The following is a 13239-nucleotide window of genomic DNA, read 5'->3' as shown; positions in this document are numbered from 1 at the left end:
TCTATCTAATGTAAAGGTTAGTGTCATTTCTAAATAAATTTATTATATATCATTATCAAATAAGGAAATAGGCATATCAGCATTTGAACACTGCTGTTTATTTACAGAAACACTTTGAACATGATGCAGAAGAAGAAATACTCCAAAAACTACAAAAGAAAGAAGATTCAAAACTTTCTCTCTCACACACACACTGGATTCACACTGTTACACACTGAGCATGCAGCATTAGTGTTAATACATTACAGTACAATACCCATCATAGTAGAAAAGCTGATTGATATGAATGAGCTGATTTTTGGTGAGCAATTGGTGATTTTGTATTGATTTTCTGATTGGTGAATGAGGTTGTTTCATTTCATTTTCTGGACTAAAATTTGAAAATAGAATAAAGTGAGAATGAGTGGTGAACTGAGAGACGTTTCAATTTATTAGCACTAGGTAAACCGCCAAGAAAGCTAGCAAAAAGCCCCTGCTGTTTCCTGTACTCTTGAGAAGAAAAGCTTCTTGTGATGTCCATGCTCTCAGTGCTGCGGGTGAGACTGCAGAATGAGAATTAAAATCCAGCCCTGGTCTCAGACATAATTAGAACCAGGATGGAACATTCAAAGTGTCCAACTGAGAACATTAAGAGTCCAAAATTAGTCACCGTTGACTGATGACAGCTGTAAAGTACTTTGGATTCATGGACAGAGAGACAAGAGAGAACGTTGTCTATTCATCAGAAAACATGAATTCTTTAGTTTCAAGCATAAACATCGAAATAGTTCTATAAAGTGACATCTCAGATATTTGCAAGGGAGCATGTTGGCAGCCCCAGTGCTCGAATAATTTCACAAATACATCAAAATTTCAAGTGTCAGAAAAGTGGAAGTTTAGAAAACACAGACTCTTCTACAGTAAAAACCAACCATTCACTCTACCTGTGCCATTTGGAGTCCCAAGCACCTGACAGGGAATTAAATCTGTATCTCCCTTTTATACGTGTCACGCATTGTACGCCTTTTCGCATGATTGAATATCAACACCAAAACCGGATCTGTACGACCCTTAAAAATCTATATCAAGCTCGTAATGCAAATGTTGCCTCTGAATGTGAAATGATTGGTTGTAAAAGTTCCTTTGAAATCAAACTAGGTTTTGTGAATTTCTTATTGCTAGCTTGTCTGTGAACTCACGCGTTGTCTCAATCAGTCAATCAATGGCGGTAATGTTACGACTCACGGTGCACAACAACACTTTTCAAAGCAAATGCAGTCTTATGACACCGCGTCCTGAGTCCAGTTCTAGTAGGAGGGGCTCTAAAACTGTAGACCATTTCAAGATTTTAGCCTGAAATGGCATCAATGCAGTCACTTTGCAGTTTGGCCTCCTCAGACCCTGAGGTGGGACACCAAATGGAACAGAGGTGTCAAAAAAAAGGCAGCGGCACTGTGGCGAAACATTCAGCGGTTGCTATGGGAAACTGTGTTTCACACGATAACGCATATCATACCAACAAAAATAATAAAGCTAATAATACACATTCTCTACAAGGTGATACACACAATGCTAGCACTAAAGGTCTGAGTCAAACATTAAATCTACAAATAATTATAATATTAATAGAGATTAATTATCATAGTAAGAATTTGATTGTACAAAGTTCTACATTCTCCTGACGGTAAAAAGCTTTTTAAGCCTCCGAGACAAATACAACAGGTCAAAAGTCACAGAATATCAAAGGTGGCAGTGCTAACATTTTGTTAGTACATGGCCAGCGGACAATTTTGCTCCCAGTGAGGAATGCCAACACAGCCAACAAGTCAAGTCACCGCAGAGCTGGAAAACAACATGGCAGCCGCAAACGTCAAAACCCAGCAGACACTAAAGCCGAAACACAAAACACAAAGTCCCGCATGCATAAAATCACATCGTCTGTATAGAAAGTAAACACCGTCAGCTCAGAGGAAGAAGCCGTCTGTACAGAACTCCTGTCAATAAAGTCTAACGACATTAGGATGTCAACTTTCTGCAAATCTCTGCCCGAAACAGAATCCACTATCTTCACCCCATCTAAAAAAATTGAGTCAGTGTGGTCGTTCCTGATGTCTCTTTGAAAAGATGAGTAAGGATGTCAGAAATTGTGCTGTACGGAGGCTTAGGAGTGACAAAATTACAATATTTAGGCTCCACTGAATTCAGAATAGTTAAATATAGTTTGGTGACCTCACGATAAAAAATGTTCACTTCATAAACCTTCAGTGTCAAAATTTTAAACTTAAAAAAAAAAGATGACAATTGACATGGATGACCATATAAACACAAACATTTTTGTCACTCCTGGGACTCCCTATCCTGATCCTGATGCTCATTGGCTCATTGTTGGAGCGTCACTTTAACATTATTTGTTTATTTGTGCTTTTCTTCCCCCCTTCAACAAAACCTCCAACTTTGTTAAAACAATCAAGAGTAAAATTTTGATTCTTTCCTAGAAGTCAGCTCCTTGCTTTAAAATACAATTCCCATCACATTTTTGGATAGTTTGAATTGTTTGTTAGCACATTTCAGGAGGGTTAAAGTTTGATTTTAACAGTCTGCACACGGTGAATCAAAGCACTTCCTATTTTTCCTTCATCTTCTCATCCCTTCACAGAAGCTGAAAAACATTCCATTTACTTAAGTATGGTCCTGGAGTGAAGAGCAGGCAGTTCTTCAGGAACTTCCTCATTAGGACACCTGATGGGCGGAGTCAAGGTGGGAGGTGTGGCTGTTCATGGAAGATCACAGGTGTGAGAGCTGCGTACGCTTGTGAAGCACTCCGAGCCCGATGGAAGCAGAAAGATGAGGGTCCGACATTCCAAAACTCAATTTGTGTTTCCAGACATCCTGAACTGCTTTTGTCAAATGTTTAATAATCAATATGACATTATTTGTTCTAATTAAAGCTACAGTTCCAGAAGCATTTGTTATTTTCTAAAATGTTTTACATGACTAAAACTAAAGAACCTCAAAATTTGAACTAAAACAAGAAAACCTTGTGTGTTTTGGAGGTCATATTTACAAATAAATAAAAAAATTGGCTTGGATTAATTCGAAATGGGTTTATTTAAAAAAAATTGAATATATGTTTTAATAAGTCAGCTCTATATTATATTAGATCTCATATACCTTTAAATATATCAGATTACAATAGAATTTATTTCATAAAGTTAATACTTTATTAAGTATAAACAAGTTGGATTTATTTTTTATATAAATTCAGGTGTAATTTGAAAAATATTTTCAATCAAAAAAATATTTACTATAAGGAAAATAAAAGTTTAAAACCTGACAGTTATAACCTTCATTAATAGCCATTATTAACTAAAATATTTAAATGATTACATCTACAGAGTTTAATGTTTAATTAGAAGATTTCATAAGAACTTTGAATTGTTTTTGATGGAAACATTAGATCAATTACGATCTAACTGAAAGGAATTTAAGGGCTTGTAATTGGGATCTGTGTGATTTATTGGATCATTGAAGGTGGTTGTTGTGAAATTAAAGTCCAGATGGGATGAATGATTGATTGATTAGTTGTATAGTTCATTTCTGCCCCTCCTGTCCTCCTCCATCTTGATTTTGTCTAACTAATTGGTTGGTGTCAGACGCCTGGCCTGTTGTCAATCAATTAGTTGTCAAGGCGACAGCGCATCCCTCCAAGACCCGTTGGCTTTGGAAGTTTAACTGCATCAGAAAGAGAGCAGAATGCAGATTTTTATTGCATTTATGGGGCATCTGTGATGATACAGCGTTTGAGCTTGTAGCATTTGCGCCTGTTCTCACTTGGTGAGTGTGGACGGGGAGCCTGAGCGGTGGAAATGGACGATCTGCCACTTCCCGTCGCGGCGGTGCCACACTCTGGTCTCCTCTGATTGGGCAGTGCGAGGCGTCCCGTTGGCGTCGATGTATTGCGTCACTCTGATGTAAGCAATGCACGCGGCCTCGTCACCAACCAGGTGGATGTGAGGGTTCAGGATGGTGGTGTGGACTGGTTTACTGTTTTTAGACCACACTGGAGGGTTCAAATCAAAACAGTCAAAGGCCAAAATTCACAAAGCCGTGGGAAACCTTCAACTGCGCAGGAACTCACAGTTTTCAAAATAAAAGCGATGGAAGTCAAGGCCTTCCACCAGATTCCCCAGAGCCTCGGGCTCGAACGCCGTCACAGCTGGGTCACACATTTTCCTGTGGGGGTGGAGAGACTTCCAAAATAAGAATGTGATTCAGGGGATAAACTGCACGTATCTGAGTTACTCACGTGTAGCTCTCAAAGTCTCCATTGCTGATCGCTTCAATGAGCTGCTCAGTGACTTTAATAATGTCCTGTTTCCTCACTGTCGGAAGCAGAAAATTGTCAATAATGTCTCTGCATGACAGCTGTGCTGAACTGTGTTTGTGTTGGCGTACCTCTGGTATCTTCATCTTCGATGGTGGTGTTTGTGCTCTCAGATGATTCCTACAACAACAACAACATGAGTCACGATGACGTTTCTCTGATTTCTTTTTTTTATTTTTTTATTTTGGGGTCAAACTGCTGCAGCTTACTCACATACATGAATCACAGTTTACATGATTGGCTCGTAAAGGAGAGGGAATTCCAGTGCATCTGGCAATGATCTCATTCTAAACATCTACTACTGCGATTAGTAATGATCAAAAAAGATAGTCACCTTGACTCCATCAGTTTTCTTGTTTCCACTCTTTCCTCCTGAACAAGGAATGAAGACAAAGATGAGGAAAATCAGCAGAGTCACGAAGAAAGGAACAAACGCGGAAAAGAGGAGAGTCGGCATCATTCCGAGAACCCTCTGTCAGTCAGATTCAAAACAAAACTTCAGGATAAAGAGAGGAAATGCCTCATACTATAACAAAAATGCACTTAAATGTTGGACAAATGAGCTTTCAAAGAGTTTAAAAAAGACCGAAGGGTGAGACACTGATAATCCAGAGTCGCTTCCTGTCTGTGATCCCAAGTGACCGACTGACTGTGTGTCTGTGTGCAGACAGACAGGTGGAGGACGGCCTTAGGAGAGTGGATGCTAAATTTAGTTGGTTGGTTAGAGAGCAGCAACGGTTTCCCAAGTATCCGGACAACACATGCGAGACATCAGGAAGCACTTCATCGGAATCAGCTGTGAGGCCACAAGATGAACTGCTCTCCACCAATCGCAGCGCACCATCGTACACGCCTGTGTCACGCAGCGCACAAAGAGTGAAGGTGGAAGGAACAGCTCTTGTCCGAAGAAATGTCCCCGAACAGTCAACATTACGAATCCAGAACGAGTCGGACCTGTTTGTGCTAGGTGTCGGCTTGCTCTGATGACATCAGTGATTGGGCACCTGATTTTGAGGCCATTTTTAACAGATGGAGCGAATCAAATTTGCTCTCTTTTTAAGTTTTACAACAATTAACAGTTCTTTTATTTGTATCCATGGTAACAATCAGATCTGTCTACAGTCTAAGTCCTGTCTGTCTCTCCACCTGTTGTTGTTTCCCGGGGTGGTTTCCATTCTATCTATAGAGCTGTACTATCCTGAAGTGTTTGAAACTTGAGGACAGCTGCACCCACACACACACGCACGCACACACACACACACACACACACACACACACAGTGATAACCTGCTAATTGTATGAATGTCAACAAATTACTGGATGGTCACACTCAGTTTAACCTTCTCCTACTGTAACATTACTTTGTAGGTCAAAGATTAATCCCAAAAGCATCAAGCAGCGGACTTGATGATGACGCAGACCTTTTAGCTTCGCCAATTAACTGGGAAAATGTGACTTTTTTCCTCTTGAAGACAACTGCTGAACTCACCGGAGAAATTTCTGGTGGCCAACATGGTGGTAAGGATGGCTCCCTGAAGGAAAGGAGAAAGGAAGAAAGAAAGGAGGGATTACTGTGGATTTGACTTGGTAACTCGAGATCCATACCTGGAACATTTTACCTCCTGACCTCAGCCTACCTTGAGTTTTCTCCTGGCGTTGAACTTCTTCAGACATTCGACCGTCTCCTGCCTGTGCATGCAGGAGGCCACAGTGGAACGATGCTGGGAAGAAGATCACACATTTCTGTCAGAGCCTTCAGGATGCGCAATCTGAACATTTTAAGAGCAAGTAAGAGACTCTCACAGAGATCCAGGGGTGTTTGAGGGCCTCAGCTGCTGTGATTCGTTTGGATGGATTGATGGTCAGCATCTTGTTGATGAGATCTTTGGCTTCAGGAGTCACTGTGTCCCACTCAGGAGAGGGAAACTATGAATAGACACATCAGTGGATTCATGAGCACTGATTTATAATGCACCCCAACAAAAGGGTCATAAACAAATATGTGAGTGGTCTCATCCATGTATCACTCATATCAGTTTATCAAATGGTGCATTTAAGAGACTGAGGCAACCACGAATATCTTCCCTACATCATAAGCTCCAGCTTTGATCTGCTGATAGAGTCGATGTTGATCTTCATCCCAGAAAGGTGGATAACCGACCAGTAAGATGTAGAGAATCACACCTGAGGGACAGAGAGGGAGAGAAAACAGCAATGAGCAAGGAAATAAGGCAACAAGGAAAGGAAAGAGTAGAGTAGAAAGGAGTCCGACCACAGGCCCAAAGGTCGACAGCTTTCCCGTATGGATCCTTCCTCAGAACCTCAGGAGAGAGGTAACCGGGAGTCCCAGCAAAACCTGAAAACACACAAAGCAATGTGGACATTATCTGGATGAGCCAGAGTAATTCTGCAGGAAACTGATGGTCTTACCAAACCAGGCCTGCTGGTCTCCCTCCACCTCAATAGCAAGGCCGAAATCAGCCAGTTTCACCGCGGCTCCTTTGGACTTGGATGCCAACAGCAAATTCTCAGGCTGAAAGGGCGAGAAATGAGATTGACATATGGAGAATGTTAAAACATATGACATTATGGAAGGGGCACTGATAACAAATAAGAATAAGCAAAACCAGGTAGATTCAGGTGGACAGATACCTTCAGGTCGCGGTGGACCACACCCATCTGGTGACAGTGTAGCACTGCCTCCAAAATCTGCTGGATACAGTGACTGCAAACATAGGCCAGATACAGCTGTTACCATCAACTGTTCCTAGGTCAGCAACGGGAGCAGTAAGGTTTCTCATCCTACCTGGCATCAGCTTCACTGTAATATTCCCTGGCTACAATATCTTCAAACAGCTCGCCACCAGTGACTCTAATGAGAACAAAAATACCAATTTAGGACATGTGGTGCAGGGTTAGGAAAGGCGTCAACCGCCTTAAACAGATTGAGACGTCATGACTACGTTAAAAGGGGGGAAAGAGCAGCACTCACAGGTCAAAGATGAGGTAATGATGCGCCTCCTCTGAAATGCTGTCATGCAGCCGCACTGAAACGAAGCAGCAAAACTCAGAGTCAGGGACACTCTCACAAGTTCACATGATTAATCTGTTACCCTTAAATGCAGTCATCACAACAAAGCTCTCCATTATTCCAACTCAGCTGTTGGGAAATTGAGGTGAAACCAAAGAAACACCAGCTCCTGAATGGTGAAGTATTCTGGCAGCTAATTTCACGTTACTAGGGGGTTGATAATGACAACGACAGGAGACTTTGCCTTCACATGTGCGTTTGCTTTCATGTTTATTCATTCATAGCTGCGCAGCAAGCGGCCGCCATCACACATCACGTCTGGGAAGCGATGATGCCCATTAAACCCTCCAGGAAAAACACCAGCAGAACAAAGTTGCTGCAGGAAAGAAAGAACTCTGATGATTGTCTGTTCTTGCTCTGAATGTTGAAGCTCCGTATGGATTGTATAACAGGTAGAGAATGAAGAGGCTGCTGCCTACACACACACACACACACACACACGCACACACACAGTACCTGTGTGAAGCACTCGGAGTGAAATAATCAGGTTTTCTCTCGAAAACTCCCACACAGTGCAGTGGGATTTGATTTCTTTGTGTGTGTGTGTGTGTGTGTGTATGTGTGTGGTGTGTGTGTGTGTGTGTGTGTGTGTGTGTGTGTGTGTGTGCACGCGCCTGTAGGAGGAAAGAGGGTTTTGATGCCTTCACCTAAGGACACTGTCGCCTAGCAACACGCACGCAGAGTTATGTAACACTTATGTGGAGAACATTGCCCGCCCACACAGACCACCGATTGGATGATTGGTTCGGCTGCAGCCTGCGGATTGGCTGCTAGGGTCCAACGTGAGGTCGTATTTAAACACCTGACTCTTCGGCAGTCTGTTTGTATTTTAATGGTAATTCTGTTGGCCTTAAGAACGGTCAGAGCTGTCGGTCCAAGCCGGTAGAGCTGCCTACGCTCTCCCTCGGCTTGTCCCTGAGTTGAAGATCTTTACTTCGGAATGTCGCGTTCCAGGCTGCTCTCACGTGTAACTGTCCTTGCCTTTACAGTTACCACAATGCTGCAAAAACCTTCACTATCACATGAGCAAAAAGTGTAAATGAAAGGTCAACGTGATCCACACTGACGTTCAATTCGTCCACAGTTACTGAAATAACACAGTTTTTAATTGATATTTTTGTAGGAATATTAATATTTATGTTATTACCATCACTATAGATTTAGGGTACTTTATGTGGACAGTTTCCACAGATGCAATTTCACTTTGCTTCGCAACAAAAAGGGGTGGGGCTTATAAACAAGATCAGAATTGGCCACTGGGGGCAGCTATGAGGGCTGGTTATGAGACATGGTTCAGGTGTTTCTGAGGTAGTTCACTGTTGCTAAACCTGCCTATGGTCTCAAAGCTATTAAACTTGTTTTCAGTTCTCCGCAAGCTTTCCTGGTCAATGTGCAGAAGACGACGGCCTCCCCAGAGGTTAGAACAGAAAAACAGGGACTCAGCACACTGAAGCCCCTTTCATCAACAAACAAGAGGTGCTCCTGACTCCAAAGTGCGTCTATTAAGAATATGTGTCTCGTGTGTCTGACAAGTCAGCGCTTCATTCAAGACGGAAGATTTGTGACACTTGCTGCTACAGTCACTTTGAAGTGTCTGACAGATCAGCAAACACCCCCGTCAGGGGCTGCGAGCCTGCTGAAAAGCTCCCTGATGAAATTCTAAATCAACCGCTGAAACACAGAGTCCCTCAACCACAGCAAAGGTTTCACAGCGTCCAGTTGAGGATCTTAGACGCCAAACTGGGACATGGGGAACTTTGTGATACGGGTTTTAATCATGGCAGACAAACCCTCAATCGTATCTTTATCCACCCCTGATACCTGGGGGCCACATGACCGGTGTGGAGATAACTGTGCCCATGTGACCTGACAGGAAGCACCACCGGAAGTGTAACAGAGGAGGGAGTACTCACCAATGTTGGGATGCTTCAGTAAACGACAGATCCGAGCTTCCCGGTCCAACTTCTGATGATCTGTCACACACACACACACACGCACACACACACACACGCACACACACACACACCAGTATGGCGGTAAAAACTGGTCTGGTAAAAATACTGTATCTATGGGGAGGTAATAAATGATTTCTAAGCAAACAGTTCCCCTTGTGCAGAGACATTTGTCTTCACAAATGTCTGGACGTCCTGATTGACAGGTGATGCTGAGCTGAGTGGCAGATGGCATCAACCAGCAGTTGGTGTTAATTCGCCGCTCCGTGATGGTGATGGGAGGAGCGGACACAGGCACTGAGATTAAATCTGACATTCGTGTGTTCATGAGAGGAAGAACCGTCTCGTCACACCTCGCACAGCTGAGGCCTCACGCCGGAGGTCACATGACTCACGTTGGCCATCGTTTCATCCCTCATGAAACATGAGTCAGGAAACATGTCTGCTTCTCATTCCTTCATCTGTTCCCTGTTCTCTTCACCTGTTCTGCCCGGCTGCTCATCCGCCCCGTTAGCTGCTCCTCACCTGTTCTTTCCGGGGTTTTCCTCTCACCTTACCTTTATATCCTCTTCTATCTGTTTTTGTTAATCCTCACATCCTATCTCCTCAATGTTCTCATCTGTCTCACCTGGAGGCATACATATGTTCCAAGTGGCTCTTCTGTCTTCATAATTACTTTTTAAAGACAGGTCTGTAAACGCTAATGTATGTGCAGACTTTCTGATGCAGATGAAAACTAATCCATGAATGCGCTGCCTTTAGCCCTTCCTGGGCACTCGTTAAGGTTGTAAGTGCGCATCCCACGCAGCTGGAAGCCGACTCATCTTTGACTTTCAGGATTTAACGAACCATCTCGTGATAATTATGATGCACAACCAAATCAGAGCCTGAATCAATCATGAAGGTAACCGTTAGCTGCAGCCTGCACTTGATTAGTTATTAATTAATCTCTTGCTCTCCCTCTCTCTCTCTTACACACACATACACACGGACTCGGTATGGTGTTGCTAAGCAACGAGCAAAGGAAATCTCTCGCACAGAGTTATGAAAAAAGCAGAGAGCGAGAGCAAGGAGAGCACAAGCACAACTTTATCAGGTGTCAATGTGCAAAAGTGCCAGGACTAAAACAATGGTGGGTTTGTGAAACTGGGCCAGAGGGACAGAGGTCACACATCTTTTTTTGTTCTTTTATTCAAGGATGGTCTGGTAGTTGCGCTCCAGACCACCATCCTGTGATCCAGAGTGGTTTTAAAAGTTGGTTACTATGTGTGTTACATTGTGAATCACATTCTGCATCTAGAAACAAACCCTGCTAGCTGTAGCAAGGGGGCTAAGCCCCCCCCTTAAAATTTGTTTTCAATTAATAAGCTATGTTTATTGTAGTTGCTCTTCCTTCATGGTGTTTATAGTAAGCCCCTGAACCTCAAATGTGGTCTGCTGGCTGTCAGTAGGAAGGACGTGTCAGACCACGTTAGCTACGTGTGCAGTTCTTCTTGCAGGTTCTCACCTCGAGCAGAGAGTTTCTTGGTGTTGATGATCTTGGCAGCGTACTCCTGGCCTGACAGCACCTTCACACAGCGCCGCACCACTGAAAACGCTCCCCTGGAAACGCAACCGGAGGAAGCCATCAGTGATACTATGACAGTGAGACATCTTCATTCATCTTAATAAGGAAATGCCTGTTCTTGGAGCATTTGTTGAGCTCTTGCCCTTTTGTGGTGTAGCAGTTGTGGGTTTGTACACATGCTGACCCAATGGTGGGCAGAACTCCACTGTCTCCACTTTCTTCCTATTTTAGGTCAAATTGAACCCACTGGAACATGGAGGGTGGTTTCTGTTTTCCATCCCTGAACAGCTGAGAACACAGTATGTTTAAGAATTTGGTTTAGGTGATAGAATGTTGAAGTTACACCCTTTCCTCTGTCAATAAACCCATCTTCCTCTTTTAATTTGGCCATGATTTAAAAGCTGATGTTATAAATGTGTATATTAACTGTGAGAGTGTAACTCCCCATCTAGGCTCGGTGGAACACACAGAGCTGCGCCTCCCTGTGCCGACTCTGCAGATGGAGAATTTGTGCTTCTGACAGTCAGACTGACTCCACCTCTGCTGCTGCTCAGATTCCGCCCGTTGAGGAGTGTGAGCGTAACGTCAGGTACCGGATCACCACAGCGGGACTGATCGATATGACAGTCGGGATGAAGAAGTCTCCCCTCTGATTGTGATTCATTGTTTGAAGTCTAACAGGTTTTACAGAAAGAATTATGTGTCTTCACTTCCATTGAAAGAGGCATTCTGCCACCCACCAGCACATTATGTAAGAGACCTGGCATTATGTGTGTGTGTGTGTGTGTGTGTGTGTGTGTGGTGTGTGTGTGTGTGTGTGTGTGTGTGTGTGTGTATGTGGGGGAAGTGAGTGGGATGGGGTCATAAAGGTGATACACTCATCTATCTATCTATCTATCTATCTATCTATCTATCTATCTATCTATCTATCTATCTATCTATCTATCTATCTATCTATCTATCTATCTATCTATCTATCTATGATATTATTAACACATCAAAGTATGGTGCATACATGTCCATTAACAGAAAACAGAAAATACAAATATAACAGTTAAGTAGACAACAATGTGACAGCATAAAATATCTAAATTTAGATTTCCTTAAATATTAATATTGTGAGGTCCAATGCAATATTTAATCAACATGAATCATAGATGGTGATGATGACGGAGATCGTTATCAAGATCGTTGCTATTATACTCACTTGCCCAGCTCTTCATACAGCTGATACTCTTCGGTGAAACGGGTACAGATGACCGTTGCCATGGTGACCCTGTAGGTCGAGGGTCAAGGGGGTCCCTGTCCGTCTTCCACTGAAGATGATGATGCCGGAGACGAAGGAGGCCAAGAGTTAGAGCTGCCGTTCTGTCTGCCAGAAGGATGGAGGAGAGAAAATAGAGAGAGTAGAAGAGTGATGGAGAGATAGTTTCAGTCCCGAGGAGAGGAAGAGGAGGAGGAGGAGGAGGAAGAGGAGGAAAAGGAGGAAGATGAAGGGAAGAAGGAGAGAGCTGTTAGGAGATCTGTGTCTCGCTGTCTCTCTGTCCGGGTCTGTGGGAGAAAGATGCTTTCAGACGCTCCACCTGCCCACCCACCCTGGCCCATCAGCCAATCACAGACCGGGACAGACACACACACGCATGCATGTACACTCACATGCACAGGGTCACCATGGTAACTGCATCCCCTCTGTGTGTGCTGGAAAGTAACTGCAAACAGCATCAGATTATTCGGGAAATAAAACTGCAGTACTATAAATATTATTGTACATAGAAAAACCATAGAGAACACGTCCGGAACGCCACTCCTCAACTCCCATCACATTCAAAATTACTTCCGATCTGACTGCTTATACTTGTGCTAACTTCAGTGCTACTACAAGATAAAGCTGCTCTTACTACTTACCAGTACTACAAAGTCTCGCAGTAAGATTTTCCAGAGAGGAGGTGACTTGTGGGAGGCAAACAACACACAACAGGCGGCGTTTACCTGAAATTTCATGTGTGAGTCTGCGTCCAGCGTATCCAAGGACACTGAATGGTCCGATACTACGTGCAGTAATGGAACCGGGGGGGGGGGGGGGGGGAACTGGGACGCTCCCACCAATGGTGAAGGAATAAAGAAAACCAGCATTAGGAATTTTAGGACAGACGAAATGAACAGACTCACAGAGAAGGCCTGACAACTGGTGCTAGATTTACCCCACCTGCTCTGTTGTTCGTGGTTACAATAGCAAATTTACAACCCATTCACCATCTGAGCGGAC

At 43.4% G+C, this 13239-nt stretch overlaps 1 protein-coding gene across 2 annotated transcripts; it reads right to left on the bottom strand.

Annotated features, from left to right (window-relative positions):
• Nucleotides 1-78: 78 nt before the first annotated feature.
• On the bottom strand, nt 79-12533 carry camk2a (calcium/calmodulin-dependent protein kinase II alpha). 2 transcript variants are annotated; one of them, XM_057055309.1, is made up of 18 exons: nt 12181-12532; nt 10914-11008; nt 9368-9427; nt 7356-7410; nt 7170-7235; nt 7016-7088; nt 6794-6896; nt 6636-6719; nt 6453-6547; nt 6167-6289; nt 6001-6084; nt 5853-5895; nt 4698-4735; nt 4435-4483; nt 4286-4361; nt 4118-4212; nt 3811-4039; nt 79-3711 (listed from the first exon to the last, which is right to left on the bottom strand). In XM_057055309.1, the coding sequence occupies exons 1-18, from the start codon at nt 12240-12242 to the stop codon at nt 3708-3710; spliced, it is 1434 nt and encodes a 477-aa protein (XP_056911289.1). In that variant the 5' UTR covers nt 12243-12532; the 3' UTR covers nt 79-3707. The 2 variants fall into 2 exon arrangements, with proteins under 2 accessions (XP_056911289.1, XP_056911290.1); XM_057055310.1 differs by lacking the exon at nt 79-3711 and having other exon boundaries at nt 3807-4039; nt 12181-12533.
• Nucleotides 12534-13239: the final 706 nt, after the last annotated feature.

The sequence above is a fragment of the Takifugu flavidus genome, chromosome 14 (genome assembly GCF_003711565.1).
Source record: "Takifugu flavidus isolate HTHZ2018 chromosome 14, ASM371156v2, whole genome shotgun sequence".
NCBI classification, from domain to species: Eukaryota; Metazoa; Chordata; class Actinopteri; order Tetraodontiformes; family Tetraodontidae; genus Takifugu; species Takifugu flavidus.
This window is presented reverse-complemented; position numbering and strand designations above follow the sequence as displayed.